Source organism: Polyodon spathula, chromosome 18 (assembly GCF_017654505.1).
Source record: "Polyodon spathula isolate WHYD16114869_AA chromosome 18, ASM1765450v1, whole genome shotgun sequence".
Lineage (NCBI taxonomy): Eukaryota > Metazoa > Chordata > Actinopteri > Acipenseriformes > Polyodontidae > Polyodon > Polyodon spathula.
Window position 1 is genome coordinate 36,085,891 of NC_054551.1, and position 17,337 is coordinate 36,103,227.

Here is a 17,337-nt window from a genome sequence, read left to right on the forward strand (position 1 = left end):
ATTAATAAAACACACACAACTCAAAGCATCTGTACGCCCGTGCTTGTGATACATTACACCAGTGTTACTAAATTGCATTAACTAAACTTGCAGGCACACTGTAGCGCATCAAAGGCGGGGGAGGAACGGGAATCACAGGGCATGAACAGTACAAAAGCAAACCCAGTCTTCGTGAATCCAGTGTTTTGTGTTAGAGAGAGGATGAATCCAGTGTTTTGTGTTGGAGAGAGGATGAATCCAGTGTTTTGTGTTGGAGAGAGGATGAATCCAGTGTTTTGTGTTGGAGAGAGATTGAATCCAGTGTTTTGTGTTGGACAGAGGATGAATCCAGTGTTTTGTGTTAGAGAGAGGATGAATCCAGTGTTTTGTGTTGGAGAGAGGATGAATCCAGTGTTTTGTGTTGGAGAGAGGATGAATCCAGTGTTTTGTGTTGGAGAGAGGATGAATCCAGTGTTTTGTGCTGGAGAGAGGATGAATCCAGTGTTTTGTGCTGGAGAGAGGATGAATCCAGTGTTTTATGTTGGAGAGAGGAGGATGAATCCAGTGTTTTGTGCTGGAAAGAGGATGCACAATGTATCATGTTTAATAATAACGAGGAGGTGGCAAGGCTGCTGCTGTGTTCTCATGCTTGTGTTTTCACGAGCGAGCTAGCAGTTCTCATGCAGTGACGTTTCTTTAAAGGTCTCGGTTCAGTTATCTCAGACTCAGAAACAGCTACAGACAGTGATGTCACCGCCTGCTTTTTAATTAATTAATTAAAAAAAACCTTCACTTGTCAATACCTGTATACTTAGGTAAGTTTAACTGAATTTAATCTTTGGGGTTTTTTTAGGGATAATTTGAGCCTTTTCCTTTCATTTAATGTAGAAAATGCAGTCACAGTTATGTTACTGTAAGGGAATTATGGGAGTGGGTTTGTGTATATTATGACAACAAAACAAACGAATGTTACCTAATTTAAGAAGTTCTCTACTTTGCTGTACACATTCTTCAGTGGTAGACACCACTGAGTGGGTGATAGACAAATTGAATCTGTTCAGTCTTGAACAAAGAAGACTACGTGGCGACTTAATTCAAGCATTCACAATTCTAAAAGGTATTGACAATGTCGACCCAAGGGACTTTTTCGACCTGAAAAAAGAAACAAGGACCAGGGGTCACAAATGGAGATTAGACAAAGGAGCATTCAGAACAGAAAATAGGAGGCACTTTTTTACACAGAGAATCGTGAGGGTCTGGAATCAACTCCCTAGTAATGTTGTTGAAGCTGACACCCTGATCCTTCAAGAAGCTGCTTGATGAGATTCTGGGATCAATAAGCTACTAACAACCAAACGAGCAAGATGGGCCGAATGGCCCTGTGGCAGAGCAAAGCTCTGCCCTTTTTAAATTGGCTGGGATGGGGTTAATTTCCCCTACCTGCCGTGGTTTATTATGTTCAGGTGGCTGGGGTTGATTAGGTTAATTAACGATCAATCAGCGCCTAGCCACCTGACATAAAAGGAGGCCTCTGCTTCTCATCTGGGGAGGGAGTGTGAGGTGTGTGTGTGTGTGTGTGTGTGTGTGTGTGTGTGTGTGTGTGTGTGTGTGTGTGTGTGTGTGTGTGTGTGTGTGTGTGTGTGTGTGTGTGTGTGTGTGTGTGTGTGTGTGTGTGTGTGTGTGTGAGAGAGAGAGAGAGTGAGTGAGTGAGTGAGTGAGTGAGTGAGTGAGTGAGTGAGAGTGTGTGAGTGAGTGAGAGAGAGAGAGAGAGTGTGTGAGTGAGTGTGTGAGTGAGAGTGTGTGTGAGTGAGAGTGAGTGAGTGAGTGAGTGAGTGAGAGATTTGTGAAGGCATTGCCCAGCCTGGAAACCTTTATTTTGTACTTTTTTTTTTTTTTTTGTTGTCTCTCTTTGTGTTTAAATCCCTTTATTTTGCCCTTGTGCACTTTATTTTGTGTTATTTATAATAAAATTAGTATTTTTTTGAACTGCGGACTGTCTCTGGGCCTCTATCCACTCACCAGCCTGCCACAGGCCTCCTCTAGTTTGTAAACTTTCTTATGTTCTTATGACACTCTTGCATTCCTCTGCTTAAGAATTTTTTAGTGAATTGCAACAAACTAAAAGGCTTTTGGCACTTTTTTATATGATCTCAAGTTGGTTAGGGTTTGTGTTCAGGTTCTAGGAGAATGACTAATGGAAGGGTTTGTGTTCGGTTCTAGGAGAAGGGTTTGTGTTCAGGTTCTAGGAGAATGGCTAGTGTTAGGGTTTGTGTTCAGGTTCTAGGAGAATGGCTAGTGTTAGGGTTTGTGTTCAGGTTATAGTGGAAGGGTTTGTGTTCAGGTTCTAGGAGAATGGCTAGTGTTAGGGTTTGTATTCAGGTTCTAAGAGAATGGCTAGTGTTAGGGTTTGTGTTCAGGTTCTAGTGGAAGGGTTTGTGTTCAGGTTCTAGGAGAATGACTAATGGAAGGGTTTGTGTTCGTTCTAGGAGAAGGGTTTGTGTTCAGGTTCTAGGAGAATGGCTAGTGGAAGGGTTTGTGTTCAGGTTCTAGGAGAATGACTAATGGAAGGGTTTGTGTTCAGTTCTAGGAGAAGGGTTTGTGTTCAGGTTCTAGGAGAATGGCTAGTGTTAGGGTTTGTGTTCAGGTTCTAGGAGAATGGCTAGTGTTAGGGTTTGTGTTCAGGTTCTAGTGGAAGGGTTTGTGTTCAGGTTCTAGGAGAATGGCTAGTGTTAGGGTTTGTGTTCAGGTTCTAGGAGAATGGCTAGTGTTAGGGTTTGTGTTCAGGTTCTAGTGGAAGGGTTTGTGTTCAGGTTCTAGGAGAATGGCTAGTGTTAGGGTTTGTGTTCAGCTTCTAGGAGAATGGCTAGTGTTAGGGTTTGTGTTCAGGTTCTAGGAGAAGGGTTTGTGTTCAGCTTCTAGGAGAATGGCTAGTGTTAGGGTTTGTGTGCAGGTTCTAGGAGAATGGCTAGTGTTAGGGTTTGTGTTCAGGTTCTAGGAGAATGGCTAGTGTTAGGGTTTGTGTTCAGGTTCTAGTGGAAGGGTTTGTGTTCAGGTTCTAGGAGAATGGCTAGTGTTAGGGTTTGTGTTCAGCTTCTAGGAGAATGGCTAGTGTTAGGGTTTGTGTTCAGGTTCTAGTGTTAGGGTTTGTGTGCAGGTTCTAGGAGAATGGCTAGTGTTAGGGTTTGTGTTCAGGTTCTAGGAGAATGGCTAGTGTTAGGGTTTGTGTTCAGGTTCTAGGAGAATGGCTAGTGTTAGGGTTTGTGTTCAGGTTCTAGGAGAATGGCTAGTGTTAGGGTTTGTGTTCAGGTTCTAGGAGAAGGGTTTGTGTTCAGGTTCTAGGAGAATGGCTAGTGTTAGGGTTTGTGTGCAGGTTCTAGGAGAATGGCTAGTGTTAGGGTTTGTGTTCAGGTTCTAGGAGAATGGCTAGTGTTAGGGTTTGTGTTCAGGTTCTAGTGGAAGGGTTTGTGTTCAGGTTCTAGGAGAATGGCTAGTGTTAGGGTTTGTGTTCAGGTTCTAGGAGAATGGCTAGTGTTAGGGTTTGTGTTCAGGTTCTAGGAGAATGGCTAGTGTTAGGGTTTGTGTTCAGGTTCTAGGAGAAGGGTTTGTGTTCAGGTTCTAGGAGAATGGCTAGTGTTAGGGTTTGTGTGCAGGTTCTAGGAGAATGGCTAGTGTTAGGGTTTGTGTTCAGGTTCTAGGAGAATGGCTAGTGTTAGGGTTTGTGTTCAGGTTATAGTGGAAGGGTTTGTGTTCAGGTTCTAGGAGAATGGCTAGTGTTAGGGTTTGTGTTCAGCTTCTAGGAGAATGGCTAGTGTTAGGGTTTGTGTTCAGGTTCTAGGAGAAGGGTTTGTGTTCAGCTTCTAGGAGAATGGCTAGTGTTAGGGTTTGTGTGCAGGTTCTAGGAGAATGGCTAGTGTTAGGGTTTGTGTGCAGGTTCTAGGAGAATGGCTAGTGTTAGGGTTTGTGTTCAGGTTCTAGGAGAATGGCTAGTGTTAGGGTTTGTGTTCAGGTTCTAGGAGAATGGCTAGTGTTAGGGTTTGTGTTCAGGTTCTAGGAGAATGGCTAGTGTTAGGGTTTGTGTTCAGGTTCTAGGAGAAGGGTTTGTGTTCAGGTTCTAGGAGAATGGCTAGTGTTAGGGTTTGTGTGCAGGTTCTAGGAGAATGGCTAGTGTTAGGGTTTGTGTTCAGGTTCTAGGAGAATGGCTAGTGTTAGGGTTTGTGTTCAGGTTCTAGTGGAAGGGTTTGTGTTCAGGTTCTAGGAGAATGGCTAGTGGAAGGGTTTGTGTTCAGGTTCTAGGAGAATGGCTAGTGTTAGGGTTTGTGTTCAGGTTCTAGGAGAATGGCTAGTGTTAGGGTTTGTGTTCAGGTTCTAGGAGAATGGCTAGTGTTAGGGTTTGTGTTCAGGTTCTAGGAGAAGGGTTTGTGTTCAGGTTCTAGGAGAATGGCTAGTGTTAGGGTTTGTGTGCAGGTTCTAGGAGAATGGCTAGTGTTAGGGTTTGTGTTCAGGTTCTAGGAGAATGGCTAGTGTTAGGGTTTGTGTTCAGGTTCTAGGAGAATGGCTAGTGTTAGGGTTTGTGTTCAGGTTCTAGGAGAATGGCTAGTGGAAGGGTTTGTGTTCAGGTTCTAGGAGAATGGCTAGTGTTAGTGTTTGTGTTCAGGTTCTAGTGGAAGGGTTTGTGTTCAGGCTCTATGAGAATGGCTTGTGTTAGGGTTTGTGTTCAGGTTCTAGGAGAATGGCTAGTGTTAGGGTTTGTGTTTTGTTCTAGGAGAAGGGTTTGTGTTCAGGTTCTAGGAGAATGGCTAGTGTTAGGGTTTGTGTTCAGGTTCTAGGAGAATGGCTAGTGTTTGTGTTCAGCTTCTAGGAGAATGGCTAGTGTTAGGGTTTGTGTTCAGGTTCTAGGAGAATGGCTAGAGTTTGTCACTCAAAACAAGGACAGCAGTGTCTCAGAGCCACACTGCGGGTTACTCTAACAGCTCCCCCCCTCCCTCTGTGCAGTATTGCCTAGATCCTGCTTCTCAGCTCCAATCTCTTCAGACTGTAGGCACCAGGCTCACCACTAGGTGTTGCTCTCTACTGTGTTTATTATAATTTTGTATTCCAGACATCTTATCTGAATCTTGTGTACAGTTGACTAAGGTCTAAGTGCAATCACAATTCACGATTATTAAATCTTCATTAAATTATTTTTAGACACCATTATCTCATTAATTAATAGCAGTTAGTTTAAAGGGAAGTTTTCCAATTACCCAAACAACAAACTACCCACCAACAATGAGATTTTTATAGCAATATGATTGAAGTTAAATATAATCATCTATTCAGTTATAACCAAACACCAATTTAAAAATGTGATGCCTTTTACAATATGTGTTCCTGTTTTCTCTTTGTTAATTCAAAATATAGCTGATGGTCACCAAAGTCAATGGAAGTTTTGAATTGTATTTTCTGCCCAGCTGAGAGTCCCCAGATTTCCACAGCTCAGGACCGGGGCATATACATTAACAATAGTTATAAAACAACACTTTTTTTAAAGCATGCTTTTTATTTGAATATAGTGCTTTTATCACTATTACTGTTTTCACATTAAGCTAAAAAAACAATGTACTGCTGCTTTTGTACATTTTGAATTTAGTATACTAACATATATGAAAAACAGTTTCATGAACCATTAATATGATTACTGATTATTTATGTAATTAACGCAAGGAGTACTATCTGGCTCCTTTGCAAACTGGGATTTTAAGTTTTGGGGAAAAATCTCAGGACATCGGGACATTTGATGGGAAAATTGGATGGTCCCTGTAAAAGCAGGACATCTCGTCACCCTAAGTTGGGTACAAATCTCTGGATAAAGGGGGGAGGGTAGCGGTGGATGTAAAGGGAAGCTGCAGTGCAGAGCAGGCAGGCAGCAGACAGTTTGAGCAGCAGAGGCACTGCGGATGGGCGGGGTGTTTCTGGGAGCACGCGTGTTCTCAGTGGCTTGACGACGCGGTCCCACTGCGTGAGGATAGCATGGCGAGCCCCTGCCCACTGCCCCGGCCCACAGAGGCGGTACTGGTATGGGGTGCAGGGTCCAAACAGCAACTCCAGACCCAGCCTTGGGTCGCTGAGCAGAAGCCAGCCCAGCCTGGGGCGCACGCCCAGCTGTGCAGCCAGCTCATCCATGTAGGGGATATAGTCCACCTGGATGGTGTGGCGCTGAGACAGCACATACCTGCATTGGGGGAGAGAGAGAGAGTCAGCGCAGCCTCCACCTTTCACTATTTTATCCTTCACAGGATGAAATAACACATACATTTCAGGTAATATGTTTTTGTATCTTTACCTTTTGCCCATCGCCTTTTTCTTCTTCTCAATGTCCTTCAGCATAGTTTTCTCCGGTGGCAGTTTTTGTAATTCTGAGATGAGAACAGAAGACAGGGACAGGGTGAAACAATACCCCCCTCGACACCAGCCTGCTGCCGCACACCACCCCCACAGCTCAGTTACTGTAGCCTCTCCCACCCTCATCAAAGAGGCAGCTGTCCTTGTGAAGCAGTCTTCACCATTAATATGGGTACAGCTTTTTAACAGAACCAAGACTTTGCACATATACTGTTATGTATCTGGAATACTCTTAATCTTTAAATAAACTTCAAAGATAGACTGCTCATTTAAAGTAAGAAACAAATGTAATGTAAGCACGCAATCCACATCACTTCAAAAGACAGCAACACGTTTTTCTTGTTTCCATTTCAGTATGGCTGCTTTCGATCTTCATTCCAAGACTGTCAGATGACTCCACAATTATAAGACAATGACATGTGCACAGCAAATCGAAATTCTGTCATGTTCAGCATTTGCTTGGACTGACTGCACACAATTACATTTCAGGCTAAGAGAGATGTATAAACATTTCTAATTTTTAAAAGTGTTCAGTGCATCTGTCATGCCCAAAACCTCTAACCATCTAAACCCCATCTCAACCCCATCTCCACCAATCCACTGGTAATTTGCAAGCTTCAATCACCGGCTCCTACCTGCAAAGACCCGCGTTGCCCACCGCGCCTGCAGCTCCGAGATGGGCATGATGGCTCCTATAGGCTGGATGAGTCCAATGACAGCCAGTGTGGGGCGCTCCAGGGAAGGAGGGAACACATACTTGTACAGAGTCACCTGGTTGTTGGCCACGACGAGGACAGAGTCGTCGAGGAAGGGGAAGGAGAAGGTGTATCCCGTGGCGAAGACCACCACGTCGATTCTCTCCTCCACACTCCCATCCTGGAACACCACACTCGCACTCCTGAACTCGCGCACATTGGGTTTGACCAGAACTCTCCCTGACAGGATGCGGTTTGGGAGATCGTCGTTCACCATGGGATGCTGGCTGAACAGCCTGTGAGGGAGAGAGGAAACACATGGTGATCTCTTCAAGGTCTCACTATCTGGTCCTTACAGGAGCCATGCCTGGATTTTACCTGTGCTCGGGCTGGAGTCCGTACAGGCTGTGGTCAAAGCGGGCATTGAGCTTCCTCTCCCCGAGCCAGTTCAGGAGGCTAGAAGGCAGGTATTTCTGCAGCAGGGCCATGACGCGCGTTTTGTTCCTCATATCGATAGGGTACCCATTATCTGAGACACGATTCAGCACCCAGGAGCCTCGCCTCGTACTCAAGAACACCTGGGGATGATAGAGATCCTGACTTACTCTCTTAACGTTCGTTACACAGCTGTAGTCTGTCCTTAGGCTCACTTCTCTAAAGGGTGCATGAATAGCGTTTGAACCATGGGCTGGTCATAGTGCTTCTGAACTCTAGCTGAAGAAACAATCTGACCTCTCTGCTGGGTTGTTTATTTGTGCGCATTGCGGTGGCCCACCTGCTCTGCGACTCCGCTTATCTCCACAGCAATGTCACCTCCCGAATTCCCAATCCCAATCACCAGGACCCTCTTCCCCTGGAATTCTTGGGGACTCTTGTAATCCCGACTGTGGAAATACTGCCCTCCGAACTTCTCGATCCCTAGAGGGCATGAAGAAAGCGTGTTTAAATTCAGGTCTCCAGATTGTGGAACTCATTGCCCTTTTCTATTAGAGATGTCTTGAGCAATATTAAAGACTTACTTTTATAGCCTTTTTAACTTGACTTACAAACATCATTGTTTGTATCTATTTGATTTATTTATGTTGTGATTGTTTTGTGTGTTATCGTTCATTCTTATTTATTTCTTGTTTTTTCATTTTTTTTTTTGTTTGTATTTTATTATGGTAGTATGAAAGGTGCTATATAAGTGCAAAGCAATAGAATTGAAACAGAACAAACAAGTCACCTGTTGATGTATGCTGGTGCCAGTGTATTGTTGTATTAATGTACATTAACTCTATTATATATTATAGACAATGTTACTGTTACCCCAGAGTCCAGTTCAGCCCCTCAGTGTTACCCCTCTTGCACACAGAGCTTGTGTGGGAGTCCCTACCTGGGAAGTCGTGCAGAGGCATGTGGGGGTGGGTGTGGTGTCCAGTTCAGCCCCTCAGTGTTACCCCTCTTGCACACAGAGCTTGTGTGGGAGTCCCTACCTGGGAAGTCGTGCAGAGGCATGTGGGGGTGGGTGTGGTGTCCAGTTCAGCCCCTCAGTGTTACCCCTCTTGCACACAGAGCTTGTGTGGGAGTCATTACCTGGGAAGTCGTGCAGAGGCATGTGGGGGTGGGTGTGGTGTCCAGTTCAGCCCCTCAGTGTTACCCCTCTTGCACACAGAGCTTGTGTGGGAGTCCCTACCTGGGAAGTCGTACAGAGGCATGTGGGGGTGGGTGTGGTGTCCAGTTCAGCCCCTCAGTGTTACCCCTCTTGCACACAGAGCTTGTGTGGGAGTCCCTACCTGGGAAGTCGTGCAGAGGCATGTGGGGGTGGGTGTGGTGTCCAGTTCAGCCCCTCAGTGTTACCCCTCTTGCACACAGAGCTTGTGTGGGAGTCCCTACCTGGGAAGTCGTGCAGAGGCATGTGGGGGTGGGTGTGGTGTCCAGTTCAGCCCCTCAGTGTTACCCCTCTTGCACACAGAGCTTGTGTGGGAGTCCCTACCTGGGAAGTCGTGCAGAGGCATGTGGGGGTGGGTGTGGTGTCCAGTTCAGCCCCTCAGTGTTACCCCTCTTGCACACAGAGCTTGTGTGGGAGTCATTACCTGGGAAGTCGTGCAGAGGCATGTGGGGGTGGGTGTGGTGTCCAGTTCAGCCCCTCAGTGTTACCCCTCTTGCACACAGAGCTTGTGTGGGAGTCATTACCTGGGAAGTCGTGCAGAGGCATGTGGGGGTGGGTGTGGTGTCCAGTTCAGCCCCTCAGTGTTACCCCTCTTGCACACAGAGCTTGTGTGGGAGTCCCTACCTGGGAAGTCGTGCAGAGGCATGTGGGGGTGGGTGTGGTGTCCAGTTCAGCCCCTCAGTGTTACCCCTCTTGCACACAGAGCTTGTGTGGGAGTCCCTACCTGGGAAGTCGTACAGAGGCATGTGGGGGTGGGTGTGGTGTCCAGTTCAGCCCCTCAGTGTTACCCCTCTTGCACACAGAGCTTGAATGGGAGTCCCTACCTGGGAAGTCGTGCAGAGGCATGTGGGGGTGGGTGTGGTGTCCAGTTCAGCCCCTCAGTGTTACCCCTCTTGCACACAGAGCTTGTATGGGAGTCCCTACCTGGGAAGTCGTGCAGAGGCATGTGGGGGTGGGTGTGGTGTCCAGTGCAGACCATCACCCCATCGAAGGTTTCTGATTGCTCCTGCCCCGCACTGCTCACACTCACCACCTCCCACTGTCCCGAGCGGGAGAAATCCGGACGCTTCTTCACACTGCGCACTGCGGTCTGACACACACACACACACACACACACACACACACAGGGGAAAGGAAACAGTCAGCAAGCAGATTTACCCAGTGCAGTCGTTTCCACAGAGCCAGAGCACGGTAGGGCAAGGGAAACACACACTGACCTGGAAGCGAATGTGGCGCGTGAGCTCAAAGTGCTGGGCATACATGCGGAAGTATTCCAGGAGACAGGAGTTGTGCATGTAGTTGGGAAAGTGATCAGGAATGGGGAAGTCACTGTAGCACATCATCTCTTTGGAGGTGTTGATGATGACAGAGCGGTAGATACTGGCTCGCTCAGCCTCCGCTGTCTCCTGCAAACAAGAGACACAATTATACAGCTGACTGGAAAGGGTGGTGCTCTTCACACACTCTACGGTACACTGGGCTCCTAATGAGCTGTGGAATGAACAAAACAGAAGATCTCCACGTATATATGTTTGCAAAACCCAGATGACCTGTATACTTGTAACATATTCAAATCAAACCTGCCTGTACAATGCAGAACAAAACCAGGACATCTCAACCTGCTTGAGCTTGAAAGATTGGGGGTGGGGGGCTATTAGCAAAGAAGTGCTGAAAAGCAAATAGATGCAGGCTCAAATTTAAGATAATATTTTTAGCATAATGCTGTAGGTTTGAGAAAAATCTGCTCAAAAACACTCAACATCTGCCTTTGAGAAATCCAGGGAATTATCTGAGACACATCGTATAGCAGTTTGAGGCATTCCAGCCTGTACAGTAATTTGATCTTAACTGGACAAACCGGAGCCTAAATTAGACACACGATGCATCTTTTGTGCAAGCCAATCAGAGACTTACATTATTCCCTGGCTGCAAGATACCCATTTGTACAGGTTAGGTTTTTTTTTTTGGACTTGATCACTATGAGATTCTTGACTCAAAGCATGAAAGCCTCTGTGTGTAACAAGGCGGACGCTGTGCGCAACCCTGCGCACTGCAAGCCAGTGTCTTAACCACAATGCAAAAGAGCTGAGCTTCTCTGCATTCGTGGCTTTAGAGCTTTTAACAGAATCAGTAACAGCAGTGCAGCACACAACACTGCCCGTTACATGTGGGACGAAGACCCTGCAGAGTTGAGGTTTTATAATATGGGCTCTCTTTAAAGGAATGAGCAGAATCAGAATGAATTCAAAGCACCCCCTCACCTTGAACCTCCAGAGCCCCCCGATGTCCTTGCTGCGTTCGAAGCAGACCGGCTCCAGCCCCTCGTCCAAACAGCTCTTAATGCAGGTGAGCCCCGAGACTCCGGCCCCGATCACAGCTATCCGCCGCCCCATCTCACTGACGCTACTGTGGGGAAGAGGGAGACGGGCGCTTACAACACATTGATATGCACTTTACACATCGACGCTAACACACACCCTTATCCAGCAGAAAACAAGTGCACATATCAGTATTTATATAAACATCAGTAGCAACTTTACTAATTACAGTACAAGGTCTTTCCAGCTGTCCTTACCTGCTCCGTTTCAGTCTCAAGCATACACTGCAAGATCTTTGCGAAGCTCTTCCTAGCCAGTCTTAAGCAACGTACGTATGTTCTCATGACAAGAACAAAGTCCTATCAGAGTGTTATGCAACCTTCCTGTTTGCCAGTGACTGGGTGAAAGGGTTTGTACTGTAGCCTCAGACCTCCATTGTAACCAGAGCAGGGTAGAGGGATCAGGTGTGAGATTAAAAGCACCTCACACCTCAAGTGGAGGACAAAAAAAGCCTAGTGTTCTCTAAATTTAAAAAAAAACAAAACGGTAACATAATTAATTCCAGTTGCATTTTCCTTTCATGGAACTAAATGAAATAGTTGTAACACACTGTGACGGAGAGATGAGTTCTGGTGATGAATCTTCCTCCCGACCTGTGAGGGCGCTAAAGAGCGGGAGGAGAAGCATCTGGAAGGGCTGGCCGGACAGTTCGTTTGCGGGCCAGGGAAGTGGGTCAGCCTGGAAAGAAGCGCGACTCTGTCGTAAGACCGTATTGATTTGAAAGGTAAACGAGAGGCAGCTGCAGCCGTTTACCTCGATATCATGCGGGATTACATATAGGGGCCAGGGTAACGCTGATCTTTTCCTTCGTTTGGGTAAAACGCTGGAGAGACAGAAGGATCGAGAGAGGAGCTCTCAGTAAAATAAAGAGTGTTGTGTGTTGTTTGTGTCTGTTTAAATAACTGTCTGTGTTTTCACCACTAGACAGCTAAACGCACAAATCAGCACCAACCGCCACGAATTAGCCGTGTCTGCACTCACCCAGGACTGGTGGCCGTGTGTTTGTTTTGTTCGGGACAGTGCCCTGTTATTTCTACCCCCGGGCTTTACACATTGTTGTGTATAGCCGGGGATTTATTATTTGACGGTCACCAGACCTGGATTACAAATAAAAGCACTTTTTTTTCACTGAATCACTGTTGTCTGTTCATCACTCCTGCATCGCAACACCGCGACATCTGTTCCCCTTACCAACCACTTTGCCACACACACTCACATAGAATTGAACTGTTAATTATTTAGTTTGCACTCTTTGCGTGTGAAATAACTTAGTTAAACTTGATGAAGTAACTATAAGTAATCTACCTCGTATTGTTGTATGAAGAATTTCTTTAAAAGTAAACTTGCCATCTACTTAATCCCTATATACCAATAATAAGTTTAATGTGATATATTCTAAGATTGTCTTCATCCACTCAGTTGAGCCTGTGTGCTTGGATGTGTGTGTGTGTGAGAGCAAGCTTGCTTGCTGCTGAAGCTGCTGCTTGTGTGTGAGGAGACAGGCAGTGTCACATTTCAATTGCTGGCTAGTCAAGCATGAATGCAGTGAGAGTTTTGGAATTGTGTTTTGTGCTTAGAGACTAAGAGATTTACTTTCTGACTTTTCTGATTTCTGTTTATTATTTCTGTACTTAATGAAATACTACAATGGATTCACCATTCCTTGTGTCTGCGCGTGAATGTGTGCTCACAGTAAATCCTCCATATTTGGAATACGTCCATTTAAATATTGTTAGTAAGAGAACTAACCAACCCAGATCAATATTAAATTATCAATGATTGAATTGTTCCTACAATAGTGATCCCTGTGGTACTCCACTGGTTACCACACTCCATTCTGAGGTTTCTCCTCTAATCAGTACTTTCTGTTTTCTACATGTTAACCACTCCCTAATCCAAGTATCTTTTATACAGGACTTTGTCAAAAGCTTTCTGGAATTTGCTATCATTATGCTGTACTGGGATCTGTTCTGAATCCTTGTGACAGTCAGTTATCGAATTAACCCCCTAAAATAACACAAACACTATTTTAAACAAAACTTAAAAGTAACAGGATCATTCACACCACTGCTATTAACATGTGACTATTTTAACAACTGTCATTTTAAAGAGTTCATTTTTTTTATTTTAAAAAGTGAGTTTAAAAAAAAGAAATAAATCAAACCTCTGAACAGGCCTTGCCTAATCTGTTGTGCTTCTCCAAACAGCAGCAGGTTCCTGTTGCACTGAGCGCTCCCTTCCCCCTGTGCAGCTCTGCTGGCCAGTTGCCTGCCTGTTTGGCTGGAAGCTGGCAGCTCCTCTCCCTTGTATTCAGTGTGGGTTTCACTGGAAAGCTGTGCTCAGCCTCCAGTGGTGCAGGCCGTCTTTGCAAACTTGCTTCAATCAGCCCGACTCCCCTGCTTCTCTTTCACTAGCGGAGTGCAAGATTGCTTGTTCTTGTCCTGCTCCCGGTCCCGGCTCCTATTTTCCAACCTTTTTCTCTATATTGTTATTTGGAAAATGCTGTATTTTGGGTGAGGGTGATTTTGATGTTACGTACATGTGGCAAAGTGGTAATTAGTAGAGCAGGTGAAGTGCAGGTGCAGTAACCCATCAAGAAAAGACAAAGTACAGGTGAAATGGTTTCTGTTTTATTTGTAATTCAAATGGTGTGATGACCAGACAGTAAACAGTAGGAGGACAGGCAGTACACTGCGGTGTGTATCGTGCAGGGAATAATTATGGGCTGCAGTCCCATAAACAATAACAAACAACAATCCAGCACAAACACACACAAGATCCAACACCGTCACCAGTGCAGCGTGCGCGCTGCACTGCTCGCTGTGAAGTACAATCTGTCCGTGATGCAACGTGCAGGGCTGTCCGGGTTTAGTGCTGGCCGTGGGCGATAGCTCTGGATCGTGTCAGCCGTCTGTCTTAATAAACAAACAGTATGTTTTACACAGACAAAACAAACAAAACACTTACGGTAATAATCACAGTATCGGTCCTTTCGGTTCTTAGCATAACCATCACAAGAAACAGATCACCTCGAATTATTACGCCTCGAATTATTCTTTGAATATCAGCAAGAATAGCTACAGTAATGTCAGATGTTTGAATAAAAACAGACAGCAAATCTCACTTGCTAGAGACAGAGTTCAGGAGACCCTTTTCTTTCAAATCCCAGCTTCCTAGCTGGGCATTCCTGGGGAAATGAACAAGAATCGCTGGTCCAGTGCTACAGGGAGCAGAGTGCAGGTCACGAGACACCTCATCTACCAGGTCAGACCCCTTTCCTTTCTTGTCCCCCCCCCCCACCCAAGTCCCCCATCAGGGGGTTCAGGGGGAGATAGGACTGAAGAGAGGGGTAGTTAAGTAGGGTCCAGGACGTCGATGTGGTCAGCACAAGAGGTGGGCTCGAGTCACGGGGACGAATCCCCCACCCCACCCCACCCCACCCCCCCCCCACCCCCCTCAACCCACCCCTATCACTCCAAGACTCCCAGCAGCTTCTGCAAGCCTGCGGTGGAGACCCACAGCGCCTCCACCAGGCTGTACTGGAAATAGCCCATGAGGAATCCGAAGGCCACGTCAGTGACGTTGTGTCGGCCCAGCATGACCCGAGAGAGCCCAACCAGCACGGCCCAGAGCAGCACCAGCACGCGGACCGGCGCCGCCAGCACCAGGTGCGTGAGCAGGAAGCGCGCCCCCATGGCCGCCCGCGTGGCGTGGCCCGACGGGAACGAGTACCGGTCCACGGAGAAGGTGGCGAACATGTCCATCCGGCTGTGAGAGGGCCGGCGCCGGCGCACCAGCACTTTGACAATCCCCACGAGAACCACGTCCAGGAGCAGGGCTGTGCGGAGAGGAGGAGGGGAGGGCCAGGGTAAATGCCAAATGCAAAATAACCTACTGCAATAGTTACACCAGGGACAGAAATAAGACTGCCATTGGATAGCTTTCCAGAACAGGGCTACAGGGCACTGCAGCACACACATCACTTACCACAACAGCTGCATTTCTTGCAATCGGTTTCAAAACTGGATGAGAAGCCAGGGATGGGAATAAGACTCCTATTGCACAGCGTCTTTCCAGGTTTTACTACGAGCTTGATCAGCCACATTAAGTATAGGTAACAAGCTCATTAAACTCCTAGTACAACCAGGAATGGATCACACTGCTATAGCCTGGCTTATATCTAGTTTCATAACATAGATGTTATCTCACCTGACATGTTTATCCAACCAGAGCCGGAACTCAATAGACGGCTCAACCAAGAACATTTTAGGTCATATGCTAGAGAAGGCAAAACAGCAACCCTGTGCACTTTCTAGAGACCGAGCCACTTGCATGATCTGTGGGGGAGGCGACCCACTTCAAATTCTCTACGATCCTGTGACCTCAAGAACAAAGCCCCGTGCATGAGGACTGCTGACTTATACTATAAATAAACCTTTATAGTTTAAAATCACACAGCTTGCAAGAAATATGCCTGTTCTGATAAGTGATGTGTGTGCTGTAGTGTTCTGTAAACTGCTCCCTGAACAGAAAACACACTATACCTGAGAGTGTGTGTGTAAGCTGTCTCATAGGAACACATTGCTATACCTGAGAGTGTGTGTGTAAGCTGTCTCATAGGAACACATTGCTATACCTGAGAGTGTGTGTGTAAGCTGTCTCATAGGAACACATTGCTATACCTGAGAGTGTGTGTGTAAGCTGTCTCATAGGAACACATTGCTATACCTGAGAGTGTGTGTGTAAGCTGTCTCATAGGAACACATTGCTATACCTGAGAGTGTGTGTGTAAGCTGTCTCATAGGAACACATTGCTATACCTGAGAGTGTGTGTGTAAGCTGTCTCATAGGAACACATTGCTATACCTGAGAGTGTGTGTGTAAGCTGTCTCATAGGAACACATTGCTATACCTGAGAGTGTGTGTGTAAGCTGTCTCATAGGAACACATTGCTATACCTGAGAGTGTGTGTGTAAGCTGTCTCATAGGAACACATTGCTATACCTGAGAGTGTGTGTGTAAGCTGTCTCATAGGAACACATTGCTATACCTGAGAGTGTGTGTGTAAGCTGTCTCATAGGAACACATTGCTATACCTGAGAGTGTGTGTGTAAGCTGTCTCATAGGAACACATTGCTATACCTGAGAGTGTGTGTGTAAGCTGTCTCATAGGAACACATTGCTATACCTGAGAGTGTGTGTGTAAGCTGTCTCATAGGAACACATTGCTATACCTGAGAGTGTGTGTGTAAGCTGTCTCATAGGAACACATTGCTATACCTGAGAGTGTGTGTGTAAGCTGTCTCATAGGAACACATTGCTATACCTGAGAGTGTGTGTGTAAGCTGTCTCATAGGAACACATTGCTATACCTGAGAGTGTGTGTGTAAGCTGTCTCATAGGAACACATTGCTATACCTGAGAGTGTGTGTGTAAGCTGTCTCATCTCATAGGAACACATTGCTATACCTGAGAGTGTGTGTGTAAGCTGTCTCATAGGAACACATTGCTATACCTGAGAGTGTGTGTGTAAGCTGTCTCATAGGAACACATTGCTATACCTGAGAGTGTGTGTGTAAGCTGTCTCATAGGAACACATTGCTATACCTGAGAGTGTGTGTGTAAGCTGTCTCATAGGAACACATTGCTATACCTGAGAGTGTGTGTGTAAGCTGTCTCATAGGAACACATTGCTATACCTGAGAGTGTGTGTGTAAGCTGTCTCATAGGAACACATTGCTATACCTGAGAGTGTGTGTGTAAGCTGTCTCATAGGAACACATTGCTATACCTGAGAGTGTGTGTGTAAGCTGTCTCATAGGAACACATTGCTATACCTGAGAGTGTGTGTGTAAGCTGTCTCATAGGAACACATTGCTATACCTGAGAGTGTGTGTGTAAGCTGTCTCATAGGAACACATTGCTATACCTGAGAGTGTGTGTGTAAGCTGTCTCATAGGAACACATTGCTATACCTGAGAGTGTGTGTGTAAGCTGTCTCATAGGAACACATTGCTATACCTGAGAGTGTGTGTGTAAGCTGTCTCATAGGAACACATTGCTATACCTGAGAGTGTGTGTGTAAGCTGTCTCATAGGAACACATTGCTATACCTGAGAGTGTGTGTGTAAGCTGTCTCATAGGAACACATTGCTATACCTGAGAGTGTGTGTGTAAGCTGTCTCATAGGAACACATTGCTATACCTGAGAGTGTGTGTGTAAGCTGTCTCATAGGAACACATTGCTATACCT

The 17,337-nt window shown here is 46.0% G+C and overlaps 1 protein-coding gene across 2 annotated transcripts; it reads right to left on the minus strand.

Moving 5' to 3' along the window:
- Window positions 1-5,498: 5,498 nt before the first annotated feature.
- LOC121330785 (flavin-containing monooxygenase 5-like) lies at window positions 5,499-13,339 on the minus strand. Of its 2 annotated transcripts, none has more exons than XM_041277555.1 (9): window positions 13,249-13,339; window positions 10,968-11,112; window positions 9,924-10,112; window positions 9,631-9,796; window positions 7,831-7,973; window positions 7,434-7,633; window positions 6,996-7,351; window positions 6,302-6,374; window positions 5,499-6,190 (listed from the first exon to the last, which is right to left on the minus strand). In XM_041277555.1, exons 2-9 carry the CDS (start codon window positions 11,097-11,099, stop codon window positions 5,797-5,799), a joined length of 1,653 nt encoding a protein of 550 aa, XP_041133489.1. In that variant the 5' UTR covers window positions 11,100-11,112; window positions 13,249-13,339; the 3' UTR covers window positions 5,499-5,796. The 2 variants fall into 2 exon arrangements, with proteins under 2 accessions (XP_041133489.1, XP_041133488.1); XM_041277554.1 differs by lacking the exon at window positions 13,249-13,339 and adding an exon at window positions 11,282-11,629.
- Window positions 13,340-17,337: the final 3,998 nt, after the last annotated feature.